The sequence below is a fragment of the Danio aesculapii genome, chromosome 16 (genome assembly GCF_903798145.1).
Source record: "Danio aesculapii chromosome 16, fDanAes4.1, whole genome shotgun sequence".
Lineage (NCBI taxonomy): Eukaryota > Metazoa > Chordata > Actinopteri > Cypriniformes > Danionidae > Danio > Danio aesculapii.
This window is the reverse complement of record NC_079450.1, coordinates 4,252,012-4,279,750: the sequence shown is the minus strand read 5'-3', so window position 1 is coordinate 4,279,750 and position 27,739 is coordinate 4,252,012. Positions and strand designations below refer to the sequence as shown.

General features: G+C 36.8%; 1 protein-coding gene across 1 annotated transcript in view; it reads left to right on the top strand.

Moving 5' to 3' along the window:
* LOC130243039 (mannosyl-oligosaccharide 1,2-alpha-mannosidase IC) overlaps nt 1-27,739 on the top strand; it is a 327,298-nt gene that overhangs the window by 275,734 nt on the left and 23,825 nt on the right. Inside the window, exon 5 of the mRNA XM_056475074.1 lies at nt 2,094-2,328. Coding sequence (XP_056331049.1) covers nt 2,094-2,328 — 235 coding nt within the window. The remainder of the gene's footprint in view (nt 1-2,093; nt 2,329-27,739) is intronic.

The window sequence follows — 27,739 nt, the reverse complement described above, 5'->3', positions numbered from 1 at the left end:
CATTCACCCTATAAAAGCCGGCGTATCAGCGCGCTGCTACATTAAAAACATGATTGATTCGCGCCTTCTGATTGGTTCTCGGGATATAGTGGCTTTTGCTGTCAAAGGCAAGTAACGTTTAGAGGCTTTTGTCAACAAACTGTTATTTCTGGGATTTAGATGATTTGAAGCAAAAATATTTGTTGAACATGTACTACGTGCCTAAAGCATTCACTCAATGTCATCATCTCATTTTTAGCGGAAGTGCCGTTTAGCGGCTTTTGCATCTGAACCAAGCCGCAACCTCCCGCTCTCCCTCGGGAAGCCAATACAGAAGTAACTGAAACTGCAGTTCATCAAAATTCCGCTAGTCCTGACTCCATAATAGAGCAAATTTCTATTGAGCCCACTGTTAGAATGGCCAACTTTACAACAGAAAAAAAGGTGTTTACAGCCTGGTACAAAGAACGATTTTGGTTCATATAGCTATTATTACCCTCCATGACAACTGTGAGGGGGTGAATTTTTTAATAACTCATCCATTTCCTTTATATTAGGTTATATTAAGTTTGCATAATTAAGGGCGTGGTCACTTGAGTGACAGCTAGGTCTCGCTGGTCGCCGTCACTTCACCTCAGCTGAATCCGTCAGATTAGCCTCTGATCTCGGCATATTCATCGTATTTTTGTGTTGTTTTATGTGGCTTTACACAGTCAGCTGCCTTTTGGACTTATTTCTTACAATTATCAGATGATATGGGATGCTGTGTGCATTTAATTGTGCTCACAAACCATTCATGTGGCCTCGTTTCCCATGTGAGTAAAGTTATATACTTGTATACCATCTCTATAAATGTATTTGTTTTATTTAAGATCATTTATTATTAATATTTTTCTTTAGAATGTGACAGATTGATTAGCTGTAGACTCTAGATCAGTCATCTGAAGCGTTATCATACAGTGTTATGCTGGAGTTCATCAATAATCTTGCATTTACTAACACACACACATCTAAAGTGTTTGGAAGTAATTAGCGTTTTCCTCCTGTAGAAAAACGTCATATGAGCACTGCTTAGTGGCTCATTATATGACTACAGTGTTTTTAAAAGACTAAACACTTTATTGATATAGTGTACAGCCAAGCACATGTGGTCAGAACACAAACGAGTCGCAGGTAATAAAGTATAAAGCGTTTCTCCCAAAGTAAAGTCTGTCTGCCAGGTCTTAGCAAAGTTCCAGCAGGTGTCTGTAGCTCCGCTCACTCTCCGCCTCTTTGCCCTTGTTTGGTATCCCGCCGTGGGTGTGATGACGCGCGAACAAAATGGCGACAGTTGGCCGTGCCTACTTGTAGCTTCTTTTGCAGTGTTCAGAAACCTATGGGTGACGTCACGGATGCTATGTCCATATATTTTACAGTCTATGATCTGAACTCTTCATATATACATGTTGTTTGGCAGCTCATAATACCTTGCGAAAACAATGTAGCATTAGCAATGACAAATTTTTTAAATTCTTTATTAATCCGGGGTTGCCACAGCAGAATGAACCGCCAACTTATCCAGCACATGTTTTACGAAACACCCATACACACTCATTCACATTCATACACTACGGACAATTTAGCCTACCCAATTCACCTGTACCACGTCTTCGGACTGTACGGGAAACCGGAGCTCCGAAGGAAACCCACGCGAACGCAGGGAGAACATGCAAACTCCATACAGAAATGCCAACTGACCCAGCCGAGGCTAATTTTAGAGCAAAACAGATGTGTTAACACAATATTGTTAAAGAGCCCCTATTATGGGTTTTTGAAAACGATCTTCCGAATTGTTATCGAAAAATGACAGCCCACCCTTGATTGACCCTCATTGTAACCTTCAGATCTGCCCGAGTGCCAACCGCTATTGCAGAAGACAACAGGGGTGATTTGTCCTTCTGCAATAGCGAGCCGCGATCTTAGCTGCGCAACAGACATGCCATCGCAGTGATTCTCGTGCCCGTCATCCATGGACAGGGAACCACCACATCCAGAAATGCACAGTCTGAACGATGTCTTTAAAAAGACGCGCTGCATGAACGTGTTGCTCTTTTAGCTTATACATACCGCTCTAGAAGGACCGGACCCAGAGAACACCCAGGCAAGAGAGAAAGCCCAGCTTGACCGTCTGCCGCCACGTGTCACACACTCAGGACCAGGAGAAGGAGCCTGCTCCAGCAGCTTTCTCGTTCTCCCCCTTTAAAAGAAGCTTTGGAGGAACTCAAAAAGACTCTCTCAGTAGCGTGAAGGTTCTGAAAGCGAAAAGGAGACTCTGCGATGCACAGCAGGCATCTTTATACAATATTGATTGTAATTGCTTCCAGCTGTGCATGCTGACGCCGACAACTCATTGGCATTTCATTGGCCCGTTTTATTACTCTTTCAGATGATTGGCTTAGGATGAAATCGCTATAGTAGATATTTCCACATAGCATTGAAGTTCCCCTGCTGCTAGGGAACTAAGCTGTTTTTGCACTGCAACTGATGATCAACAGTAAGAATGTGAAATTTTACCTCTTCCCATCAGGGAAAGCCAGCAACAATCAAGAATGCATGATTATATGCTGTCACGGCTTTGTAATAAAAATGTGATTATAATGGAAGTCAATGGGGCAAAAACAACCCCGAACATAATGAAAGGAGAGTCCATTTGCCCAGAGTGTATTGTTGATTTTTTTACATACAGTTGATGTCAGAATTATTAGCCCTCCTTTGAATTTTCTTTTCTTTTTTTAATATTTCCCAAATGATGTTTAACAGAGTAAGGAAATTTTCACAGTATGTCTGATAATATTTTTTCTTCTGGAGAAAGTCTTATTTGTTTTATTTCGGCTAGAATAAAAGCAGTTTTTAATTTTTTTATAAACCATTTTAAGGTCAAAATTATTAGCCCCTTTAAGCTATATATTTTTTAAGATAGTCTACAAAATATACCATCTTTATACAATAACTTGCCTAATTACCCTAACCTGCCTAGTTAGCCTAATTAACCTAGTTAAGCCTTTAAATGTAACTTTAAGCTGTATAAATATAAAATATTATGAACTGTTATCATGGCAAAGATAAAATAAATCAGTTATTATAAATTAGTTATTAAAACTATTATGTTTAGAAACGTGTTGAAAAAAATGTCTCCGTTAAACAGAAATTGGGGAAAAAATAAACAGAGGGGCTAATAATTCAGGAGGGCTAATAATTCTGACCTCAACTGTATTTATTTTCAAAGCTTTTCTTCAAAATATGTGTCAAAATAAGATTCGTCACCAAAAATCATTCCATTTGCTCAAACTCAGAGAAAGCCGTGGTCAAATTAATACTCAACAAGTGAATGAAAACGTCCCCAACAGCACACCGGGGGTTAAAAGTAAATGTCAAGCAAAATTTAAAACAATTAACACTACAATAAAGGCTAAAAAAAACAAGAAGGTTTTGATCACGGATTTAAAAACAGCCAGAGATGCCCCTTTAAGACTATAGTTAGCAAGACGTTGTAAATACAGCAGCGCTCTCGCCACCCGCTGAACAATCTCTGAACGCTTTCTGTGCGTGACCAATTCTGATGCTTCCCGAGGATCAAAACAAGATATGATCAAAAATAATTTTCAGTCTTCCTCCCTTCCCACGCTTTCATCTCTTCATAACGAGCTGTTTTGGACGTGGATGAGCAACATTCGGGCATCTGTTGCCTACACACCTGCTTTGTTTTCACTGCGAGAATTAAATAAAAAAAACAAGTCCAAAGCAAGAGTCTCAGCTGCGGTGTTATTTATATTCCACTGTATTCTGCCTTTCACAGATGATCTATTGTCTTACAATATCTACAATTATAATAAAGAAATATACGCAGCCACACACAGGCGCATCTCAATTCTTGTCCAATAAAAGTGATCTGCCATCTGGGTGCCTGCGGGATTGGGTTATCAGTCAACAGTTGCAGAAAAGATTACAATTTTTGCATACTGTATAAATAAATAGTACGGTTAGTTTTATCGTCAGGTTTATTTTTAATCAATATAATATAATATAATATAATATAATGTAATATAATATAATATAATATAATATAATATAATATAATATAATATAATATAATGTAATATAATATAATATAATATAATATAATATAATATAATATAAGATAATTTAATTAATTTAATTTAATTAATTTAATATAATATAATATCATATAATTCAATATAATATAATATAATATAAAATAATATAATATAATATAATATAATATAATATAATTTAATTTAATATAATATAATATAATATAAAATAATATAATATAATATAATATAATTTAATTTAATTTAATATAATATAATATAATATAATATAATATAATATAATATAATATAATATAATATAATATAATATAATATAATATAATATAATATAATATATTATATGAGCAATATCACACAAGTAGTAGTGCGATATGGCTGTATATCGGCACTGGTGGGAAGAGTGCGTTGGCACAAGGCCGCAGACCGAGTGCCTTAGTGTCCCACTAGTGCGATATACAGCCCACATTGTACATATAATATTAATTACTAGTATTAATAATAAAATAAAGTAAACATTTATAATATCACCAACAAAAGTACCTTGTTTACTTGAACATATTATTTATTTATTTATTTATTTTAATTTCTTTCCCCCTTGGTCTTCTATTTGTTTATTTATTGATTTATTTTTTGCTCTCATGAAACATCAAGTCATTTAAACCGCTTTAGGATGCACAGATCTGAGAGGGTCATATTCAGAAGTGTTGATCTGAGAGTATTAAACCTCCATCCAGCCTGAAGATCATCCTGACCGCAAACCAACAAAACCAGCGCTAACATAAAAAAACACAGCACAAAACTATACATCACAGTCACACACAGCTATTTACAGCAGTTCATCAATCCCTGCTGAACATCAAACCCTCAGAGAGCAAACACACACACACACACACACACACACACACACACACACACACACACACACACACACACACACACACACACACATACATACACATACAGACACACAGAGGACAAAACATCAGCTAATGATGCTGAAAAACTCTGATCTCGCTGACTGAACTGGACTCTGAAACCTCTTTCATTCATTTTCCTTCGTCTCTTATATATCAGGGGTCGCCACAGCGGAATGGACCACCAACTATTCCAGCATATGTTTTAGTTTTACACAGTGGATGCGCTAGATGGCTCAGTGGCGCAGTGGGTTGTGCTGTCGCCTCACAGCAAGGTCACTGGTTCAAGCCTCGGCTGGGTCAGTTGGCATTTTGTGTGGAGTTTGCATGTTCTCCCTGTGTTGGCGTGGGTTTCCTCCGGGTGCTCCAGTTTCCCCCACAAGTCCAAAGACATGTGGTATAGGTGAATGAGGTAAGCTAAACTGACCGTAGTGTATGAATGTGTGTGCGAATTGGTGTGTATGGGTGCATCTCAGTGATGAGTTGCAGCTCGAAGGGCATCCGCTGCGTAAAACATTTGCTGGATAAGTTGGCGGTTCATTCCGCTGTGGTGACCCCTGATTAATAAAGGGACTAAACCGAAAATAAAATGAATGAATGAACAATGTATGCACTTATAGCCGCAATCCATCACTGGGAAACACCCATACACTCTCCTTCACACACACACACACGCTCATACACTATGGCCGGTTTAGTTCATCCAGTTCACCTATATGCGTTTGGACTGGGGATACCGGACACACACACACACACATAAACAAACATAAATGCATGCACACACACATGCAAACACACAAACAAGCAAACATGCACAGACAAACACACACACATAGAGCCCTATCGTACACCCAGGGCAATAAGGTGCAAGACGTGTATGACATGATGTGTTGCTATTTTCAGACCAGCGCAACCCTAACTTTCACATTTTGCGCCACGTTGATTAAATAGCAAATCCATTTGCACTACTTTTCTGGACTCATGAGTGTGCTGGTCTGAAATAGAGGTGCATTAAGGCAGTGGCCTTTAATCACCAGGCTGTGGACCGGCACCGGTCTGCACAAGAAATCATTCATTATTTTAGTTTTATTAATTATCTGAGTCTGAATGATCTTTTATTTTGAAAAATGATCATATTCTCTCGGCTACATCTTGGTCACTCGAGCACCCAAATTTAACCCACAAGCAGCAAAATGAGGAAGAAACAGACGTCTTTGGAAAGTTTCTTTGATAAAGCAGAAAAGGCCCAGTGAATGATCCACGAACTGCCAAGGAATGAATCCACATCCAATGTGTCAACAAATCAGGTGAATCCAGCATGTCTGTGCAAGAAGATCAACTGCTGGACATCACAAATGATGGCGGCCTTTTAGGGGTCGTTAGCATATAGCATCTTTTCTAGAATCCGCACAAATTCGTTGTTTCCAATGGAGGTTTACAGCTTGTTCCAATGAGTCCCACGAGCACACCGCGAGTCCCTGCTGAAAAATCCAGCTTAAACCAGCCTAGGCTGGTTGGCTGGTTTTAGCTGATTGACCAGCCTGGTTTTAGAGGGGTTTTGGCCATTTCCAGGCTGGTTTCCAGCCATTTCCAGCCTGATCTTAGCTGGTCAGGCTGGAAAATGACCAGCTAAATCCAACTAAAACCAGCTTGACCAGCCTGGTTTAAGCTGAACATAGCTGGTTTTGGCTGGTCAAGCTGGTTTTAGCTGGTCATTTTTCAGCCTGACCAGCTAAGATCAGGCTGGAAATGGCTGGAAACCAGCCTGGAAATGGCCAAAACCCCTCTAAAACCAGGCTGGTCGACCAGCTAAAACCTGCCAACCAGCCTAGGCTGGTTTAAGCTGTTTTTTTCAGTAGGGGTCACATGAGAAGAATTGACCGATCAGCTTCAGCTTGTATGGAATATACACATTTCGGTAGATTACAGTTTTTTACAGATGCTAGGACACATTTCTCAATACTTAAGTCACTTTTGTAAATCTCTTCACACAGTGAGCACTGCAGAAGTCTATGTGGGTTAAATTGAAGATCAATTATTGTTTTGGCACAAAATGCATTCATTTACTACATATCTCAAATTTCAGCGATTCTTTTCTCACTCAGACACAACAACTGCCAAAAATCTCTGTTAAACTTCTGTTCAACACAATAACATCATGCAGAACTCAATAAGACAGAAAAATCAAACAGCAATATTTGATTGAAACATATTTCACATCTAAAAATGCTGTTTAACCAGCCAGATTAGCATAACTATTGTATCTGTATCAGTGGATGGTGTGGATACAAATTCTTGTATTTTGGAATTACTTAAAAATAAATAAAGGACATAAAATATTGAGGAATTCTGCATCATGTCTGATTCATTCCACTAACATATATTGCAGTTATAAACAATATATATTGCATACCTGTCAACATTGGGATGTGAAAATAAGGAATAGGCCATAAAAAAAATAAGGCATATGCCACAATAATAAGGGATATGCAGCCCTCCCCCCACCCCCTTTAAAAAAACTCAAATTACTAAATATGTCAATTGGAGCTGTTTCATTGTATATAAACAGTTAAATTATCAGTAATATGTTTTATTATTATTATTTAAAAAAGAAAAAATAAATAGTATACATTAGCAGCAAATACATTGGCAAACAGTTCAACTTATTAAAATTAAAAGCTATTGTAATTAAATAGATTCAAGCTATCAAATCTCATTAGCCGTTTCTTCACTGTATAACTTACACATTCTGATTAAATAGCAGCGAATGAATCTCTTATTTATTTAGATTTTTTCATTTGATTACATTAAATAACAGGTGTCACTTTAAAAATGCACAGATCTGATGTTATAATGAAAGCTTTAGATTGCTTTTCTAACTGTTTATGCTCATTTAGGACGAAATTAGTTGTGTTGGAAAAAAAACTCCACCAAGATCGACATCTTTAGATATTATTATTATTAATTATGTGTAAATGTCTGTTCAAACACACACCCAAAACCCAAACTTTCACTCCGCTTCAAAACCCGTGTACAGAATCCATTTGGGAAACAGCGTCTATTTATTGTTATGGAGCAGCTGAGAATTGCATATGAAGGGGAGACGGAACCTATAATGAAAAGGAAAAGCAATCCCGCCATAAACAAAGCGAAAGCACAGACCAGACTCACATTTAAGAGCAAGAGGCGGCCCCTGGTGGTTCGGCAGTATGGGTTGCGTATAGGGAGGCTCGGCTCTTTAATGTTTATTAGAGAAAGACTGAAAATACGGGAGAAATACGGGAAAATACTTTTACGGGATGATAGCGGTATAAAACTGTAAAATACGGGAGAATCCTGGGAAAAAACGGGAGGGTTGACAGTTATGATATATTGCAATTATAAACAGAGATGTGTCCTTGTTTTACACACGAAAACACTGTGTAATGCTGCGTGTTGTTACTGTTTTAGCTCATTGTTTTGTGGGTGACAAAGTGTGTTTGTGGGCTGTCAACCTTTGCTAGTGTTCTGGAAGAATGAGTTTATTTGAGACCTGAATCAAGTGTTTTGCTAGCTGTAGTGCATTTTGAATGTGAAGCTTTGCCAAACTGAAAGTTGGGTAGGAGAATTGTGTGAAGAGCTTTGCAAAAGTGACCTAAGTATTGAGAAATGTGTCCTAGCATCTGTAAAAACCTGTAATTACCTCAGACAAACACAGTACACCCAAACACTGCAGTGCTTTGTAATTTTCTCCATAAATAAACTTGTATCAGAGTGACAGCAATGTTTTGTCAGCTTGTCATCCTCTGAGAAAACAGTTAATAGTCGTCTAGCAACTCTCCCCCTACCCACCACTCCCCTGGTCCACTGTAAAATTGTCAAGCATTGACCGGTCCGTGGTGATAAAAAGGTTGAGGATCGCTATGTTAAGACGCTGAGGTTGAGGAACTGAAATAGACTGCACCGTTGACCAACTGAAAGTCCAGCGCAGAACGCGTTAGTTATGTGCCTATGCGGTCCAAACACTTAACCATTGCTTAATACACACAGGATGTACAGCAACACACAAATATCTTTACAGATGAAACAATAAAGGATTAAAATGCTACAAAAATTATTATTTACTACATAAATATAAAAAACCATTGCCTCCATGCCTTCTTCACCTCGGGGGGCCTTTTCAGTTTATTCATGCATCTATATAATGTTGTTATTATTAGCAGTATTATTTATTATCTGCATGTTTATATTTGTTTTAATAAAAACATGTTTAGATTTGTCCACCTGAGGGGTTTTAAAGACATCTGCATCACCGTAAGAACAGGAGAACAGGACGTGTGTTTGGATATAACGCAGTTTTTTTAACACACTTCGTTATTATTGTTAATTTATTCATTTGCTGGAAATTAGAATTGAATTCAGAAATAGTTTTGAATCTTATCTTTGTGCTTAACAAACTAAATTAAATATGTAGGCTAATAGATATCTTCAGTGGAGTGAGTACAACACCATTTCCTTATTCACGAAGGTAAAGGAGTAAAGTAAAGGAGTAAAGAGTGAAAAGAAAGTAAAGAGGCAGATTGGAGGAGGCTCGTTCTTTATCCTCGCGCTGTAGATGCTCTGTTTAACTGTTTTCTCACCAGTGAACCGTTCAGTTTTTCCACTTATAAAGTCCACCATGTAAATAGCAAATGCGCCATGGAGCGAAGCAACTGACTCTGAAAGGAAATGGAAGATGAGACTCTGATTGGGTAATGCATGTTATGCTCAAAACACACCCAGAACTCATTAAGAGAATAAGCACAACCGTAGACCATGCACCGGGGCGCAGAGCGTATTTATCCGTTGTTAAAATAGCAAAAGTGGATTAAGACACACACTTAATGCTTTTGTACTATGCGCCTAGATCGTTAAAATAGAGCCCATAAAGACACACAAACGCTTTGCTTGGCTTTGGTATGGGTTTTAATAATGATCTAATGTAAATTTGTCACACACTTGTTCACCTGCACAGACAGACATGCTTCACTCCAAAGTGCAGCAGCGAGATACAGGTAATGAAGTGTTGTTCCGGAGATGCAAATGTACAATATTATTCATTATTTAGCATATAATTGATTGCGGCGTCCTGGCCTTGTAAACTCTCTCGCAATTAACGTGCAGCTTTTATGTGCTTAATTAACAGTCATTGGTGCTTCGTGCAAGACAAACACACACACACACACACACACACACACTCAATTACATCCTTACATGTAAACGAGAGAAACATTTCTGCAGTAGTTTAGGATCCCAGAGGACACACGCACCGCATACACACACACATACTTGCTCATGCATTAATAAGAAGAAATTGGAGCAAATATTAATCCTTGACCAGCAGATGAACACGTGGAGAACATTTACAGCAATACCTGGGATATTAAAGCATTGCGTCACGGTGGCGTAGTGGGTAGCACTATCACCTCACAGTAAGAAGGTCGCTGATTCGAGCCCCGACTGGGTCAGTTGGCATTTCTGTGTGGAGTTTGCATGTTCTCCCTGTGTTCATGTGGGTTTCCCCCACAGTCCAAAGACATGTGGTACAGGTGAATTGGGTAAGCTAAATTGTCCGTAGTGTATGTGTTTGAATGGAAGTGCATATGTGTTTCCCAGTGATGGGTTGCAGCTGGAAGGGCATCCGCTACATGAAACATATGCTGGATAAATTGGCGGTTCATTCCACTGTGGCGACCCCAGAATAATAAAGGGACTAAGCCGGAAAGAAAATGAAAGATAGAATGAATGAAATTGGCTTTAGTGTGTGTGTGTGAGAGAAGGAGTTTGTATGGGTGTTTCCCAGTACTGGGTTGCAGCTGGAAGGGCGTCCGCTGTGTAAAACATATGCTGGATAAGTTGGAGGTTCATTCCACTGTGGCGACCCCAGATGAATAAAGGGACTAAGCCGAAAAGAAAATGAATAAATTAATATATACATATGTACATTGTTCTGCTTCCTATATATATATATATATTTATTTAATAATTATTCAAATATTTATATTTAAAACAAAAATGTCAGATATCATGTCAATGTTTTATGCTAAATAAAATAAAATTCAATTCAATTGAATAAAATATACTGCCTCAAACATGCAACGATGGGCTTTTTTAAAACTAAGCCTGACTATAAAACTAACCCTATTATATATATATTTATAAAATATATATTAAAACACAGCTAAACATTATTAAATTATATTATATTATAAAAAGGTACCCCTAATGTCAGATTTATTTATTTGTTTATTTATTTATATCAATTCAATTTATATTTATGCATTTATTTTATTTTATTTCATTTTTATTTACTTATGTTTTTACTCTGATTGGAATAACATGCATCCCAAAGGTACTCTTTTGGATTGAGAACTGGTGACTGTGGAGGCCATTTGAGTACAGTGAACTCAATGTCATGAGATGATTCACCCTTTATGACATGGCACGCTATCCTGCTGGAAGTAGCCATCAGACGATGTGTATACTGTGGTCATAAAGGGATGGACATGGTCAGCAACAGTACTCAGGTAGGCTGTGGCGTTGACACGATGCTTAATTGGTACTAATGGACCCAAAGTGTGTCAAGAAAATATCCCCCACACCATTACACCACCACCACCAGCCTGAATTATTGACACAAGGCAGGATGGATCCATGCTTTCATGTTGTTGATGCCAAATTCTGACCCACCATCCGAATGTGGCAGCAGAAATGGAGACTCATCAGACCAGGCAACGTTTCTCCAATCTTCTATTGTCCAGTTTTGGTGAGCCTGTGTGAATTTTAGCCTCAGTTTCCTGTTCTTAGCTGACAGGAGCGGCACCCGGTGTGGTCTTCTGCTGCTGTAGCCCATCCGCCTCAAGGTTAGACGTGTTGTGTGTTCAGAGATGCTCCTCTGCAGACCTCGGTTGTAACGAGTGCTTATTTGAGTTACTGTTGCCTTTCTATCAGCTGGAACCAGTCTGGCCATTCTCCTCTGACCTCTAGCATCAACAAGGCATTTGCGCCCACAGAACTGCCGCTCACTGGATATTTCCTCTTTTTCAGATCATTCTCTGTAAACCCTAGAGATGGTTGTGCGTAAAAAATCCCAGTAGATCAGCAGTTTCTGAAATACTCAGACCAGCTCGTCTGGCACCAAAACCATGCCATGTTCAAAAGCACTTAAATCACATTTCTTCCCCCTTCTGATGCTCAGTTTGAACTGCAGCAGATCGTCTTGACCATGTCTGCATGTCTAAATGCATTGAGTTGCAGCCGTGTGATTTGCTGATTAGAAATTTGCGTTAACAAGCAGTTGGAGGGTGTACCTAATAAAGTGGCCTGACATGAACCGTCTGAATTTAGTAAATCAATGCTAGTTTTTATATTCCTTTCAGTTGAATTTAACAAAAAACATCTCTGTCCCAGATAGCGCACCGGTTGCTGAGTTGAATTGTCATCTTTTATGCATGTATTTTAGAGTCCGTTGAGTTGAGAATCTGCACTGAAGTCTCTTCCCTGCACTCTTGAGTCTCTGCGACAGCCGGATGAACTTCATGCTGGTTTGTGTTGCTGGAGGGAAATCATCGACTTCACATGAATGTAAAGGTTAAATATGTGGAAGGAGCTGCAGTCCCCGTGGGTTTGCTCTTTTTATAAAGCTGCAGATGAAGGGAAGCGTTTTTCCTCTGCATCTCGTGTTGTTTTGACCTGTAGCTTCATCATTCAGGGTTTCTCAGGATCACAGTCTGCTGTAATTGAAAGAGTGTCGCTCACTGAAATCAGCATCAGCTTCTCTGCTTTTTTAAAAGGGTTTAAAGCGAGCTGCTTTGATGTGTTTGTGAGTCCCACAGGGAAGAAATATTCCAACATGTTAATCAATGAGCCTCCAGCTGCTGGATCTGGGCTTCTCATGCATTATATTACACTTTTTCTTTTTACATCTCCTGGGCAACCAAAAAAAGAAACACTATGCTTCTTTTGGCCTTGACCATGCATACATAAAAGTTTGCACGTACTTAAGAGTGTGTGTGATATTTAGCGAAAAAATCTTTGATTTTAAAAGCAGTTTTACACTTATTAATAAGCTATTTTTAATATATTATTAATATAAAACTAAACATATTCAAAAACATAACTGTATTGTTATTTTAAGTTTTGTTTTTATATGTGGCAATAAAAATGTGTCATATTTTTGGACATTTTAGTCTACACAATACCATTTTATTTTGTATTTTTAATAAACACATCCTGGAAATGTTCTTCAATATTTATGATAATGGGAAGCTGGCCTCGGTCATTGGAAAAAATAAAATAAAATAAAAATGAATTGTTCTAAACAACATTTTTACTTCAAACTTGTGATAAATTACCTTATTTTTATAAATCTGGAGCAACAAAACCCGTTTTTTAGCTTCAGTAGACTTAATAATTCAATATTTGATAGAATAACCCTGATTTTCAATCACAGCAAACCAATGCATTTGTTTTTCTGACCAAATGTCATTTTCTGAGGACTAATTTCTCTAAATAACACGATTTTTATCTACAATATGATCACATTTTTATAGAATATAACAAATAGTAACATTTGTAGAGATTGCTAAACACAAATATCATGCGTTTGACTCAATTTGATCATTTCAAGCATGCATTATTGACTAGAATATTACCTGATGTAAATGTTCTTCCATCATCATGTTGGTAAATATTGAAGTTGGTCACGGTCGTTGGAAAAACTGAAATAAAAAAGAAATAATTGCTCTAAACAACATATTTACTTCAAATTTGTAATAAATTACCTTATTTTTGGAAATCTGGAGGAACGAAACCCGTTTTTTAGCTTCAGTAGAGTTAATAATTCAATATTTGATGGAATAACCTTGATTTTCAATCACAGCAAACCAATGCATTTGTTTTTCTGACCAAATGGAATTTTCTGAAGACTAATTTCTCTAAATAACTTGATTTTTATCTACAATATGATCACATTTTTATAGAATATAACAAATAGGAACATTTGTAGAGATTGCTAAACACAAATATCATGCATTTGACTCAATTTGATCATTTCAAGCATGCACTGATGACCAGAATATTACCTGATGTAAATGTTCTTCAATATTTACCAGCATGATGTTGGAAGCTGGTCACAGTCAGTGGAAAAAACTGAAATAAAATAGAGACAATTGCTCTAAACAACATTTTTACTTCAAATTTGTGTTAACTACCTTATTTTTGTAAATCTGGAGGAATGAAACCCGTTTTTTAGCTTCAGTAGAGTTAATAATTCAATATTTGATGGAATAACCTTGATTGTCAATCACAGCAAACCAATGCATTTGTTTTTCTGACCAAATGTCCTTTTCTGAAGACTAATTTCTCTAAATAACTTGATTTTTATCTACATTTTGATCACATTTTTATAGAATATAACAAATAGGAACGTTTGTAGAGATTGCTAAACACAAATATCATGCGTTTGACTCAATTTGATCATTTCAAGCATGCATTATTGACTAGAATATTACCTGATGTAAATGTTCTTCAATATTTACCAGCATGGTGATGGAAGCTGGTCACAGTCAGTGGAAAAAAACTGAAATAAAATAGAGACAATTGCTCTAAACAACATTTTTACTTCAAATTTGTGTTAACTACCTTATTTTTGTAAATCTGGAGGAATGAAACCCGTTTTTTAGCTTCAGTAGAGTTAATAATTCAATATTTGATGGAATAACCTTGATTTTCAATCACAGCAAACCAATGCATTTGTTTTTCTGACCAAATGTCCTTTTCTGAAGACTAATTTCTCTAAATAACTCGATTTTTATCTACAATATGATCACATTTTTATAGAATATAACAAATAGGAACATTTGTAGAGATTGCTAAACACAAATATCATGCGTTTGACTCAATTTGATCATTTCAAGCATACATTATTGACTAGAATATTACCTGATGTAAATGTTCTTCAATATTTACCAGCATAATGATTGAAGCTGGTCACGGTCATTGGAAAAAACTGAAATAAAATAGAGACAATTGCTCTAAACAACATATTTACTTCAAATTTGTGATAAATTACCTTATTTTTTAAAATCTGGAGGAACGAAACCCGTTTTTTTAGCTTCAGTAGAGTTAATATTTCAATATTTGATGGAATAACCCTGATTTTCAATCACAGCAAACCAATGCATTTGTTTTTCTGACCAAATGTCCTTTTCTGAAGACTAATTTCTCTAAATAACTCGATTTTTATCTACAATATGATCACATTTTTATAGAATATAACAAATAGGAACATTTGTAGAGATTGCTAAACACAAATATCATGCGTTTGACTCTATTTGATCATTTCAAGCATGCATTATTGACTAGAATATTACCTGATGTAAATGTTCTTCAATCATTACCATGTTGGTAATATGGAAGTTGGTCACGGTCGTTGGAAAAAAACTGAAATAAAATAGAAATAATTGCTCTAAACAACATATTGACTTCAAATTTGTGATAAATTACCTTATTTTTAGTAAATCTGGAGCAACGAAAGCCCGTTATTTTTAGCTTCAGTAGACATAATAATTCAATATTTGATGGAATAACCTTGATTGTCAATCACAGCAAACCAATGCATTTGTTTTTCTGACCAAATGTCCTTTTCTGAAGACTAATTTCTCTAAATAACTCGATTTTTATCTACAATATGATCACATTTTTATAGAATATAACAAATAGGAACATTTGTAGAGATTGCTAAACACAAATATCATGCGTTTGACTCAATTTGATCATTTCAAGCATGCATTATTGACTAGAATATTACCTGATGTAAATGTTCTTCAATATTTACCAGCATGATGTTGGAAGCTGGTCACAGTCAGTGGAAAAAACTGAAATAAAATAGAGACAATTGCTCTAAACAACATTTTTACTTCAAATTTGTGATAAATTACCTTATTTTTTAAAATCTGGAGGAACGAAACCCGTTTTTTAGCTTCAGTAGAGTTAATAATTCAATATTTGATGGAATAACCTTGATTTTCAATCACAGCAAACCAATGCATTTCTTTTTCTGACCAAATGTCCTTTTCTGAAGACTAATTTCTCTAAATAACACGATTTTTATCTACAATTTGATCACATTTTTATAGAATATAACAAATAGGAACATTTGTAGAGATTTCTAAACACAAATATCATGCGTTTGACTCTATTTGATCATTTCAAGCATGCATTATTGACTAGAATATTACCTGATGTTAATGCTCTTCAATATTTACCAGCATGATGATGGCAGCTGGTCACGGTCGTTGGAAAAAAAAGAAATAAAATAGAAATAATTGCTCTAAACAACATATTGACTTCAAATTTGTGATAAATTACCTTATTTTTGTAAATCTGGAGGAACAAAACCCGTTTTTTAGCTTCAGTAGAGTTAATAATTCAATATTTGATGGAATAACCTTGATTTTCAATCACAGCAAACCAACGCATTTGTTTTTCTGACCAAATGTCCTTTTCTGAAGACTAATTTCTCTAAATAACTCGATTTTTATCTACAATATGATCACATTTTTATAGAATATAACAAATAGGAACGTTTGTAGAGATTGCTAAACACAAATATCATGCGTTTGACTCAATTTGATCATTTCAAGCATGCACTGATGACCAGAATATTACCTGATGTAAATGTTCTTCAATATTTACCAGCATGATGATGGCAGCTGGTCACAGTCAGTGGAAAAAACTGAAATAAAATAGAGACAATTGCTCTAAACAACATTTTTACTTCAAATTTGTGTTAACTACCTTATTTTTGTAAATCTGGAGGAATGAAACCCGTTTTTTAGCTTCAGTAGACATAATAATTCAATATTTGATGGAATAACATTGATTGTCAATCACAGCAAACCAATGCATTTGTTTTTCTGACCAAATGTCCTTTTCTGAAGACTAATTTCTCTAAATAACTCGATTTTTATCTACAATATGATCACATTTTTATAGAATATAACAAATAGGAACATTTGTAGAGATTGCTAAACACAAATATCATGCGTTTGACTCAATTTGATCATTTCAAGCATACATTATTGACTAGAATATTACCTGATGTAAATGTTCTTCAATATTTACCAGCATAATGATTGAAGCTGGTCACGGTCATTGGAAAAAACTGAAATAAAATAGAGACAATTGCTCTAAACAACATATTTACTTCAAATTTGTGATAAATTACCTTATTTTTTAAAATCTGGAGGAACGAAACCCGTTTTTTAGCTTCAGTAGAGTTAATATTTCAATATTTGATGGAATAACCCTGATTTTCAATCACAGCAAACCAATGCATTTGTTTTTCTGACCAAATGTCCTTTTCTGAAGACTAATTTCTCTAAATAACTCGATTTTTATCTACAATTTGATCACATTTTTATAGAATATAACTAATAGGAACATTTGTAGAGATTGCTAAACACAAATATCATGCGTTTGACTCAATTTGATCATTTCAAGCATGCATTATTGACTAGAATATTACCTGATGTAAATGTTCTTCCATCATCATGTTGGTAAATATTGAAGTTGGTCATGGTCGTTGGAAAAACTGAAATAAAATAGAAATAATTGCTCTAAACAACATATTTACTTCAAATTTGAGATAAATTCCCTTATTTTTATAAATCTGGAGCAACGAAGCCCTTATTTTTAGCTTCAGTAGAGTTAATAATTCAATATTTGATGGAATAACATTGATTGTCAATCACAGCAAACCAATGCATTTGTTTTTCTGACCAAATGTCCTTTTCTGAAGACTAATTTCTCTAAATAACTCGATTTTTATCTACAATATGATCACATTTTTATAGAATATAACAAATAGGAACATTTGTAGAGATTTCTAAACACAAATATCATGCGTTTGACTCAATTTGATCATTTCAAGCATGCACTGATGACCAGAATATTACCTGATGTAAATGTTCTTCAATATTTACCAGCATGATGTTGGAAGCTGGTCACAGTCAGTGGAAAAAACTGAAATAAAATAGAGACAATTGCTCTAAACAACATTTTTACTTCAAATTTGTGATAAATTACCTTATTTTTTAAAATCTGGAGGAACGAAAACCCGTTTTTTAGCTTCAGTAGAGTTAATAATTCAATATTTGATGGAATAACCTTGATTTTCAATCACAGCAAACCAATGCATTTCTTTTTCTGACCAAATGTCCTTTTCTGAAGACTAATTTCTCTAAATAACACGATTTTTATCTACAATTTGATCACATTTTTATAGAATATAACAAATAGGAACATTTGTAGAGATTTCTAAACACAAATATCATGCGTTTGACTCTATTTGATCATTTCAAGCATGCATTATTGACTAGAATATTACCTGATGTTAATGCTCTTCAATATTTACCAGCATGATGATGGCAGCTGGTCACGGTCGTTGGAAAAAAAAGAAATAAAATAGAAATAATTGCTCTAAACAACATATTGACTTCAAATTTGTGATAAATTACCTTATTTTTGTAAATCTGGAGGAACAAAACCCGTTTTTTAGCTTCAGTAGAGTTAATAATTCAATATTTGATGGAATAACCTTGATTTTCAATCACAGCAAACCAATGCATTTGTTTTTCTGACCAAATGTCCTTTTCTGAAGACTAATTTCTCTAAATAACACGATTTTTATCTACAATATGATCACATTTTTATAGAATATAACAAATAGGAACGTTTGTAGAGATTGCTAAACACAAATATCATGCGTTTGACTCAATTTGATCATTTCAAGCATGCACTGATGACCAGAATATTACCTGATGTAAATGTTCTTCAATATTTACCAGCATGATGATGGCAGCTGGTCACAGTCAGTGGAAAAAACTGAAATAAAATAGAGACAATTGCTCTAAACAACATTTTTACTTCAAATTTGTGTTAACTACCTTATTTTTGTAAATCTGGAGGAATGAAACCCGTTTTTTAGCTTCAGTAGACATAATAATTCAATATTTGATGGAATAACATTGATTTTCAATCACAGCAAACCAATGCATTTGTTTTTCTGACCAAATGTCCTTTTCTGAAGACTAATTTCTCTAAATAACATGATTTTTATCTACAATATGATCACATTTTTATAGAATATAACAAATAGGAACGTTTTTAAACACAAATACCATCATGACTTTATCATTTCAAGCATGCATTAATAACTAGAATATTAACTGATGTAGATTTTCTTAAATATTCACCAGCATACTAATGGCAGCATCATTATCAGCAGTGTGAATGTGTGTATTGTCGCCATCTGAGCTGATATTCCTGCTTGAGTTCAGGTCAAGGAGAAACGGCTGAAAAGAAAAGAAAAGAAAAACGCTGTCGGAAGACTTGTTTAGTTTGGCAAACGCCGTTGACTGCGGTGCATGACTCTTGTGTTACTATGGCAACCCAGAAATAAGAGGTTGAGATGGGAAAGGAGTCGAACAAAAGGAGCGTGACACATTTGTTGTCAAGTCCCTCCTGGCTCCGGCTCCAAATCGCTCAATACCCATAATGCCGAGCTGGACTCACTTCTGCTGCGTCGCATCTGATGCTTTGATTTGCATTCAAATGATTGAGGAAATAATCTTGTTGATTTATGGGGAGATGATCCCATTTAGAACTGCATTGAAATCTGATCTATTACAGACTATTAGCCAAAGTGAAAGGCTTTTTATTTTGTGTGGAATTCGAGAGATTAACCCATGCCTTTCTATCATCAGGCTTGGACTACTGTAATTCAATTTATGTGGATTGGCCGATCCTATTTACAGTTGAAGTCAGAATTATTAGCCCCCCTGTTTATGTTATATCATTCTCTGAGGCTATGTCGATGTCCTTCTCTCCCTCACCGTCAGAGGCACTTTCTCAAAAATGACCTTCCCAAGCTAAAACATTTACAGTTGCTGAATAATTTGGTCTACATTCATAGTTCATGTGTCTTTGGAAAGAAGACCCTCTGTGTCACGATTCGATGAGGGGAAAAAGGGGCGAGGACCCAAGTGCAGGGTAAATAAGAATTTATTTATAATAAAACTAAATAAAAGGCAAAAACAGCAAAACAAACTACCCCGAGGGGGAAAACATGAATAATAAAGCAAAAACAAACTTGACTGGGTTGGCTGGACAAAGTAGGGCTAGACACAACAAGACAGGGAAATATCGTTGACATATGATGACGAACTGGCACAGGACAGCAGACATGAGGAGAATATAAGCAGGAGTGAAAACACACAAACAGATGAACATAATTAACTAATAATGGGTTAACAAGGAGGGTGGGACTAGACAATAGAGCACCTGACACAGAGACAACACAAGCCAGGTGCTCACATAAAACAAGACTAGAACACGCAGCCAATGAGAGAACTCATTAACCGCGTGTTCGTATGACAAGACAATGAAGCACACAACAAAAGCACGCGACCAATGTAAACACAGAGCCACGTGCTTTGACAACAGACGCAAGACACGAGCACACGATAAGTGAACACTAGTGGTGGGCAAAGCGAGGCTTCGTGAAACACTGAAACAGTTGAAGCAAATGTGTCGAAGCTTCGAAACGTTTCGAAACCCCACTCTACAGTGACGCCTAGTGGTCATTTTTAATGTATTGCACTGGAACAGTTTCAGCAAAGAACAGTTGAGCAAATTGAGGTATTAAACCCCATTTTGTGAGATCGAATACTCAAGTGAAATAGTGGAGTGGTTAGGGTTCCTGACTTCCATGCGGGGATTGTTGGTTCGAATCCAGGCTGATACAGTTATTTTGAAATGCTTTAAAATCAGTTTGAGATGCTTTGTTTGTGTATCGTTTTGTTTCAACATTGGTCTGACATCCGAATAAACACTTTGTGAATAAATATAGCTTGTTTCGGTCATAAAACAGGGTTGTTGATAGATCAGATACAGTTGTGGACAGAAGTTAACAAGAATTATTTATATTATTCATTAAATTTCCCATTTATTTTATTAACGTCTACCACAACTCTAAACCCAACCATCACAGTACTGTAAAATATAAATTATTGTTTTACAGTTACAAAAATGATGCTTATCAGATGGCGTATCTGCAGCTGTATCATATCTAGACTACACCATACACAGTAACATGATTAAAATACATAAAATCACGATTTTGGAGTATTTGTACAAGTCGGGATTCGAACCCAAAAGTCAAATAAAGTCTGCAACAACTTGCACACGCACAGTCCACTAGGCCATACGTGTCAATAGCGGAAATTGGACCCTGTCAGTCAAATGCAGATTTTCCAAGTCTCGAAACGCTTCTGAACTGATCGATGCTTTGAATCGCTTTAGTCACGTGACCAGGTGTTTCGAAACACTTTAGTCACGTGACCTCGGTGTTTCGGATCATGCTTTCGGTACAGTGTTTCGAAACACTTGCGCTTCGGGATCTCGACACAGTGTCGAAACGTCAGTTTCACATCAGCCATCCCTAGTGAACACCTTACCGTGGGCTCACAAATGCAACGCGCATGTTTCATCTCAGCGCCAACCAAAACCAAAACCAACTAGACTGAGACGCTGAGAATGAAACAGCGCGATGCTGACGAAACAAAACACAAACACGAGTACAAGAGCGCGCGTCCCACAGTCCACGCGCACCTTTGATGACGCGCACCCAGACAATGACAAAACAAGTGCTCGACCCAAGAAAACTCGAGCCGAGCACTAACAGGACAGGACAAGACAGAGCTAGTGTCCGGATTCTGCCACAAAACAAGAATTAACAAGACCAGAGTGGCAGAACCCTGACACTCTGGGCTTTATTATCCATCATCTAGTGTTTATAATGCTCAAAATGAAAAAAGTTATAGATGCTTAAGTAATGTAAAATTAATTGTACCGCACTAAACATTTTAATATTTCATAAACAAAAATGTGAAATCAGTCCTGAAGCAACACAGAAAAGTAATAGGTCAAAATCCACACGTCTTCTGAGTATATGTTTTGAATTTGATGCCAATATCATGCAAAATGAAATTTCTGGAATTATTTATTCAATTCAATTCACCTTTATTTGTATAGCGCTTTTACAATGTAGATTGTGTCAAAGCAGCTTCACATACAAGGTCATAGTAAATAGGAACAGTGTAGTTCAGTTTGTAGTGTTTAAGTTCAGTTTAGCTCAGTTCAGTGTGGTTTAATAATCACTACTGAGAGTCCAAACACTGAAGAGCAAATCCAACGATGCGCAGCTCTATAGATCCCGAACCATGCAAGCCAGTGGCGACAGCGGAGAGGGAAAAAAACTTCACTAATGGCGGAAGTGAAGAAAAAAAACCTTGAGAGAAACCAGACTCAGTTGGGCACGGCCATTTTAATTTCTCCGCTGGCCAAACGTCTTGTGCAGAGCTGCAGTCTCAGTGGCGGAGGCTGGAAGCTGCCCTCAGCGAGGACTCGTCTGTCTCTGGAGCATCACAGGAATCAGTCTCATGTTCTCCACCCTGCCATGACCACCACAGTAGCTGCTCAGGATACGGCCTGGTCCAGGATATGGAAACCTTGGGATCATCTCGTCGTTGGTCTTGGATCGAATCAGTGACTCTGCATAGTCTGAGGGCCTCGGGAAGAGTATCCCCAGGTGGAAATGGAGAATAAAGAAAATAATTAGCGTAGCTGCTGTTCATAGTGTATATAAACTAGATGAACTAAGATTTAACTAACTATAAGAACTAAATTTATCTGAGACAATGTCTTGTGATTTTCTCCCTCTCCTTGTTTGTGGAGAAGCAGTCTGATGACCACAGGTACTGAAGGTTTCACATACCACTCTTTTTATAATTGTAAAATAATAAGCAGAAACACATAGTATGAATGATATATTTGAGCACAAGTAGTACAGTGAGTGAAATAAGTCCAGTGCATACGCAACAAAAAAGTCTTACAAGAGTTGTTGAAAGTGCTTGAACATCTGTTCATGGGAGTTTGCTGCTGCTTGAAATCCACTCCATCGCTGAGATTCAGCTAGATGACAAATAAACAGAATTAGCATTCTTTCGTAAACAATTGTATTTCCCCCCTTGAGTAGCAAACACGATTTACTCTGATGCCCATATATACATATGATCGTTTATACAGATAGCTTAGCTAACAGCAGCCGTTCAGATAAATGCAAACATGCTGTACGGTAATGCCAAACATTACTGAAAGATCATGGCTACCGGAGAGACATTCACACCTATAGGCACAAGCAGGCTAAACACAAAGAACTGAGACATAAACAACTTACATGTAATGCAGGCAATGATACTCACCGTTAGAATAACCGAAAGTAAGTCTTCATCCACATCATCAAAGTATCAGCTCTCCTCAGAAATATTCTCCTCTTCGCTTCAAACAATCTCGCAAAACTCTCTTCAGCAGATTAAAGCTTTTGACGATCTATTTTCTTTGTTTCCTTTTTGCAAATGAGCCGCTCTGCCGTTAGCTTAAGCTGTTCGCAGTAGGGATGGCTGATGTGAAACTGGCATTTCGACACTGTGTCGAGATCCTGAAGCGCAAGTGTTTCGAAACACCCAGGTCATGTGACTAAGGTGTTTTGAAACACCTGATCACGTGACTAAAGCGGTTCAAAGCATCGATCAGTTTCAGAAGCGCTTCGAGACCTGGCGAATCTGCATTTGACTGACAGGGTCAGACAAATCTTCTGTCTCGTAAGGCCTAGTGGACCGTGCGTGTGCACGCTTTTACTGTACAAATCTGTGGATTTGTGCGGAATTATTTTGGGAGTATCATAACTAAAACCTTAATATGTGAAATAAAAAATAAAGTCTTTTTAAATTCTATTTAATGTTTAAAATGCAAATCCAATTAGATCCACTTTATTTGGTAAACAAAGCAAGTCTCTCATATAATACTGTATCTCTACTAAAAGACAGAAAATATTACTGTACAAACTGTATTGTACATAAATCAGATGAAGATTTTCATATTAGTCAATAATATTACTGTAATTAATTTAAAAACTGAATAAATATAGATTTACACACATTTACTCAAGTAAATAAACAGAATTAACGATGGGCTAAAAATCTGTGGAATTCTGCGAGCGCACAGATTCCGTGTGGGCCTACTAATAACTTGCGTTCCAACTCAAATCGATTAAGTTAACTTAAAGGGCACCTATGGTAAAAAAATCTACTTTTCAAGCTGTTTGGACAGACATATGTGCATGTATGGTGTATAGACCGTCATATTGGGGTGATATAAGCACACCCAGTGCTTTTTTTTCAATTTAACAACATAAAAAACGGTGGACCAATTGGAGCTGTTTTCAAATCGACCGCTACCTGACGTAGGAGAGTGGTCCCCCCACCCACCAATATTGATTGACAGGCGCGTCATCATATCCTCAGTTTGTTGATTCACGTCCGCCATTTTCAGCGTGAGTCGAAGCGATATCACTAAAGGAACACGCTAGCTCTATTTTTAGATGCAAGGCTCATTGGGCTCAACACAAGATCAATATTCTCCACATTATCACTCTAATCGGAATTATTGGTTGTATCTTTAGGTAGGTTTGCAAACATGTGTACTTCTCATTGAGTCTACCTTATACTTCAGCCGTTTGCATTTCTCGTGATCCCAGAAGCTCCCTGTGATCTTAACTAGCATGCGTTTTACAATTCTAAACATGGGTTTCTATCAGGGTACGCTCAAGTCGACGGCTGGGCGCCGCGGACCGCTGCAGAAACCTATGTTTAGAATTCAAAAATGCGTGGCGCGACGATTCGGGACACCATGTTTCTATCCCACCACAGAGAGTGTCTGGTGTGCCGTGTCACGGCTTCGAGCGGCTCATCCGGTGCCTCAGTCAAAGTTAATTCAGTGTGCGTGGTTATTAGTTTCTGTGTACAAGCTCGGCACTTGAAACTAGCACACAGTTGGCTGTAAAACTGTACAAAGACACAAATGATTTTGTACTCTCTGCTTGGTCTGTGTCAGAGTCGTACATGTACGACTGAATGGTGATCCTCTCTCCTTCTCCGTCTCCCTGTCTGTTGCAAACACAGAGCGGGTGAGCTCATGGCCCCGCCCCCTTGTTACGTTGGGCGGGAAGCCGAAACTAATCTACATGTGAAGCAACACACCCCTAAATCAGCGAACTGTGGACACGCCCCCAACATGACACTTTTTAACACATTATAATAAAAAAATCTGAATTGTGTTTTAAACTGAACCTAAACTGGCACACTCAGAAGAACCATCATATTAATATTAAATCATAAAAAAGAGGTCAACTATGTGCCCTTTAATTCTTTTTACAAATTTAAGTGGATCGAACTTAAAACTATTAAGTTGTCTAAAAAAATTGCAATAATTGTGATTTTTCAACTCATAAAAGTACATTAAGCATCATTTTTTGACTGTATTCATCATCGGTGGCTGTTTTTGTGTTTAAATATATATGCATTTCATTCCAAAAATGTCTTCTCAAGTAGTCAACTTGAGAAAAACATCTCTTGTAATCAACTTTTCTATAGATTCGGTCAAAACACAGTACAAAAATACAGGACAGCGAGCTTCTGTGATAAACAAGCGTTTCAGCATTTCTAAAAAGAGGAAAACTCAATTATGTGAATCCGCAGTCGGTTTCCGCTCTCGTGGATGAATGGATGACACAGTTTGATGTATTTTCACAAATCCTATTTCATCTCCCGAAGAAGAAAAACACTCCAGAAATGGAGAAATGCGCACAAAAAGTCAGTGCCATGTGAGACGTGGGTGAAAAAACCAAAACATGAACACATGGCTAGAAGCTCCTCGGCTCCATTTTTAAGACAAAACCAGAATTCTCAGGAAAATGTGGGCGGCGTGAACAGAATCACTACATGAGTGAATGGAAAGCTTGATTTATGGAAAATAGAGTAGAAAAGCAGTTCCTCCATGCAGTTTCATTATGAAGTATTTTACCATGTTTTGAGAAGGCAAGTTTTATATTGTAACACCAGGAGTGACAGAGACAACTGAAGTTCGGATCCACGTGCAGGTTTATTCAAAGTCAGGGAAGCAATGGTCAACACAGGTGCAAACAGATGTATAAAGGCAGCCCAGAATCGTAGTCAAACACAGGCGAGAGGTCGGTAGACAGGCGGCAGTCAAGGAGAAAGGGAAACCAGGCAAAGATCAAAAACATGGCGGAACAAGACTAAGGGAAACACGTTGTAATGTCACTTTACAGATAACAAGACTCAGCAAGGGAAGTGAGAGTGTGTGCTGCTTAAGTAGTGTGTGTAATCAGTCTGACAATCCTCAGGTGGTGCAAGTGTAATCAGTAGAGACTTGGAGCAGGTGTGAGTGTGTGTGGCATGACTGAATATGTAGTCCATTTACACGCAGATTTGTAGTCCTTTTGTGCAAACCAGCGATCTAGGGAGTTATGATCGCTGGTGACCGTGATATATATACTGAACATATAGCACATTTTACACACACTGATTTTAATAAATGGTTATTAAAATTGTGCATTTCATTAATGTAAACAAATCAAACAATATTGTAAAGTGATACTCTTAAATTTAAACAAATTTAAGCTATTTAAATTCATTTTTTTCCTCATTAATGTTCACACAGCACCCCTTATTGACAGAAAAACACAGAATTGTTGACATTTTTGCAGAATTGTTAAAACAGAAAAACTGAAATATCACATGGTCATAAGTATTCAGACCCTTCGCTCAGTATTTAGCAGAAGCCCCCTTTAGATCTAATAAAGCCATTAGTCTTTTTGGAAAAGTGGATTGCATTCCTCATTGCAGATTCTCTCCAGTTATGTCAGGTTGGATGGTAAATGTTGGTGGACTGCCATTTTAGGCCTCTCCATAAATATTCAGTGTCTTGTACTCAGATACCTCAGTAAATGCAGTGATGTCTAGCTTTACTGTAGTTTCCAAATGGCTGTGCAGATAGTGTATACTGTAGTGCTGTCTTGAGCATTTTCAGGAAGAGTCACCAAAATCAGACTTTTCTGCATTGGAAATAATGAAGTGTAAACTGTCATAGTGAAAACATGACAGCCATTTGACTATCTAGTTCATAAACAATGGTGTCAGGAATTTTCATCATGATGACACAGACACTTTCATTGACATCAATACTTGCTTTTGAGGAACGAGCTCTCCATTTTGAGCAGGTGAGCTGTGCACAACTGTAGACAATATTGCAGCACATATTAGAACTGAACCTACAACATACACAGGTCTGTAAATCACTCATGAAATTGTTCAATCAGAAGACATTTTCTGGAAAAAAAGTATATATATTTTTATAAAATTAGCTTGACAGATTTTGACAACTAGTTCAACATTTTAGTATGTAAAGACTCCAGTAATGAAATGAGGACTATTAGTTTTATATGGAATGACTATTCAGCATTCACAAGTTTAGTTCATTTTGACTGACATGACATAAGCAGATGATAATGTTATAAACAGCAGAGAGTCGTATGAAAGAGATTGATGCATGTCCAAAAGCATTTGCAATTTGTTGGAAGGAATGAGAAACTGCTACTGTGATGTGCACAAATGACTAATTGTTTAGAGAAATGCATGAACTGTTGTGCAAATGTAAATAGTGTTGTGAGAAATGCAGCAAAGAGAAAAACTGTAAAATGGAAAAAAATAAAAAATGAACAAACACATTAAA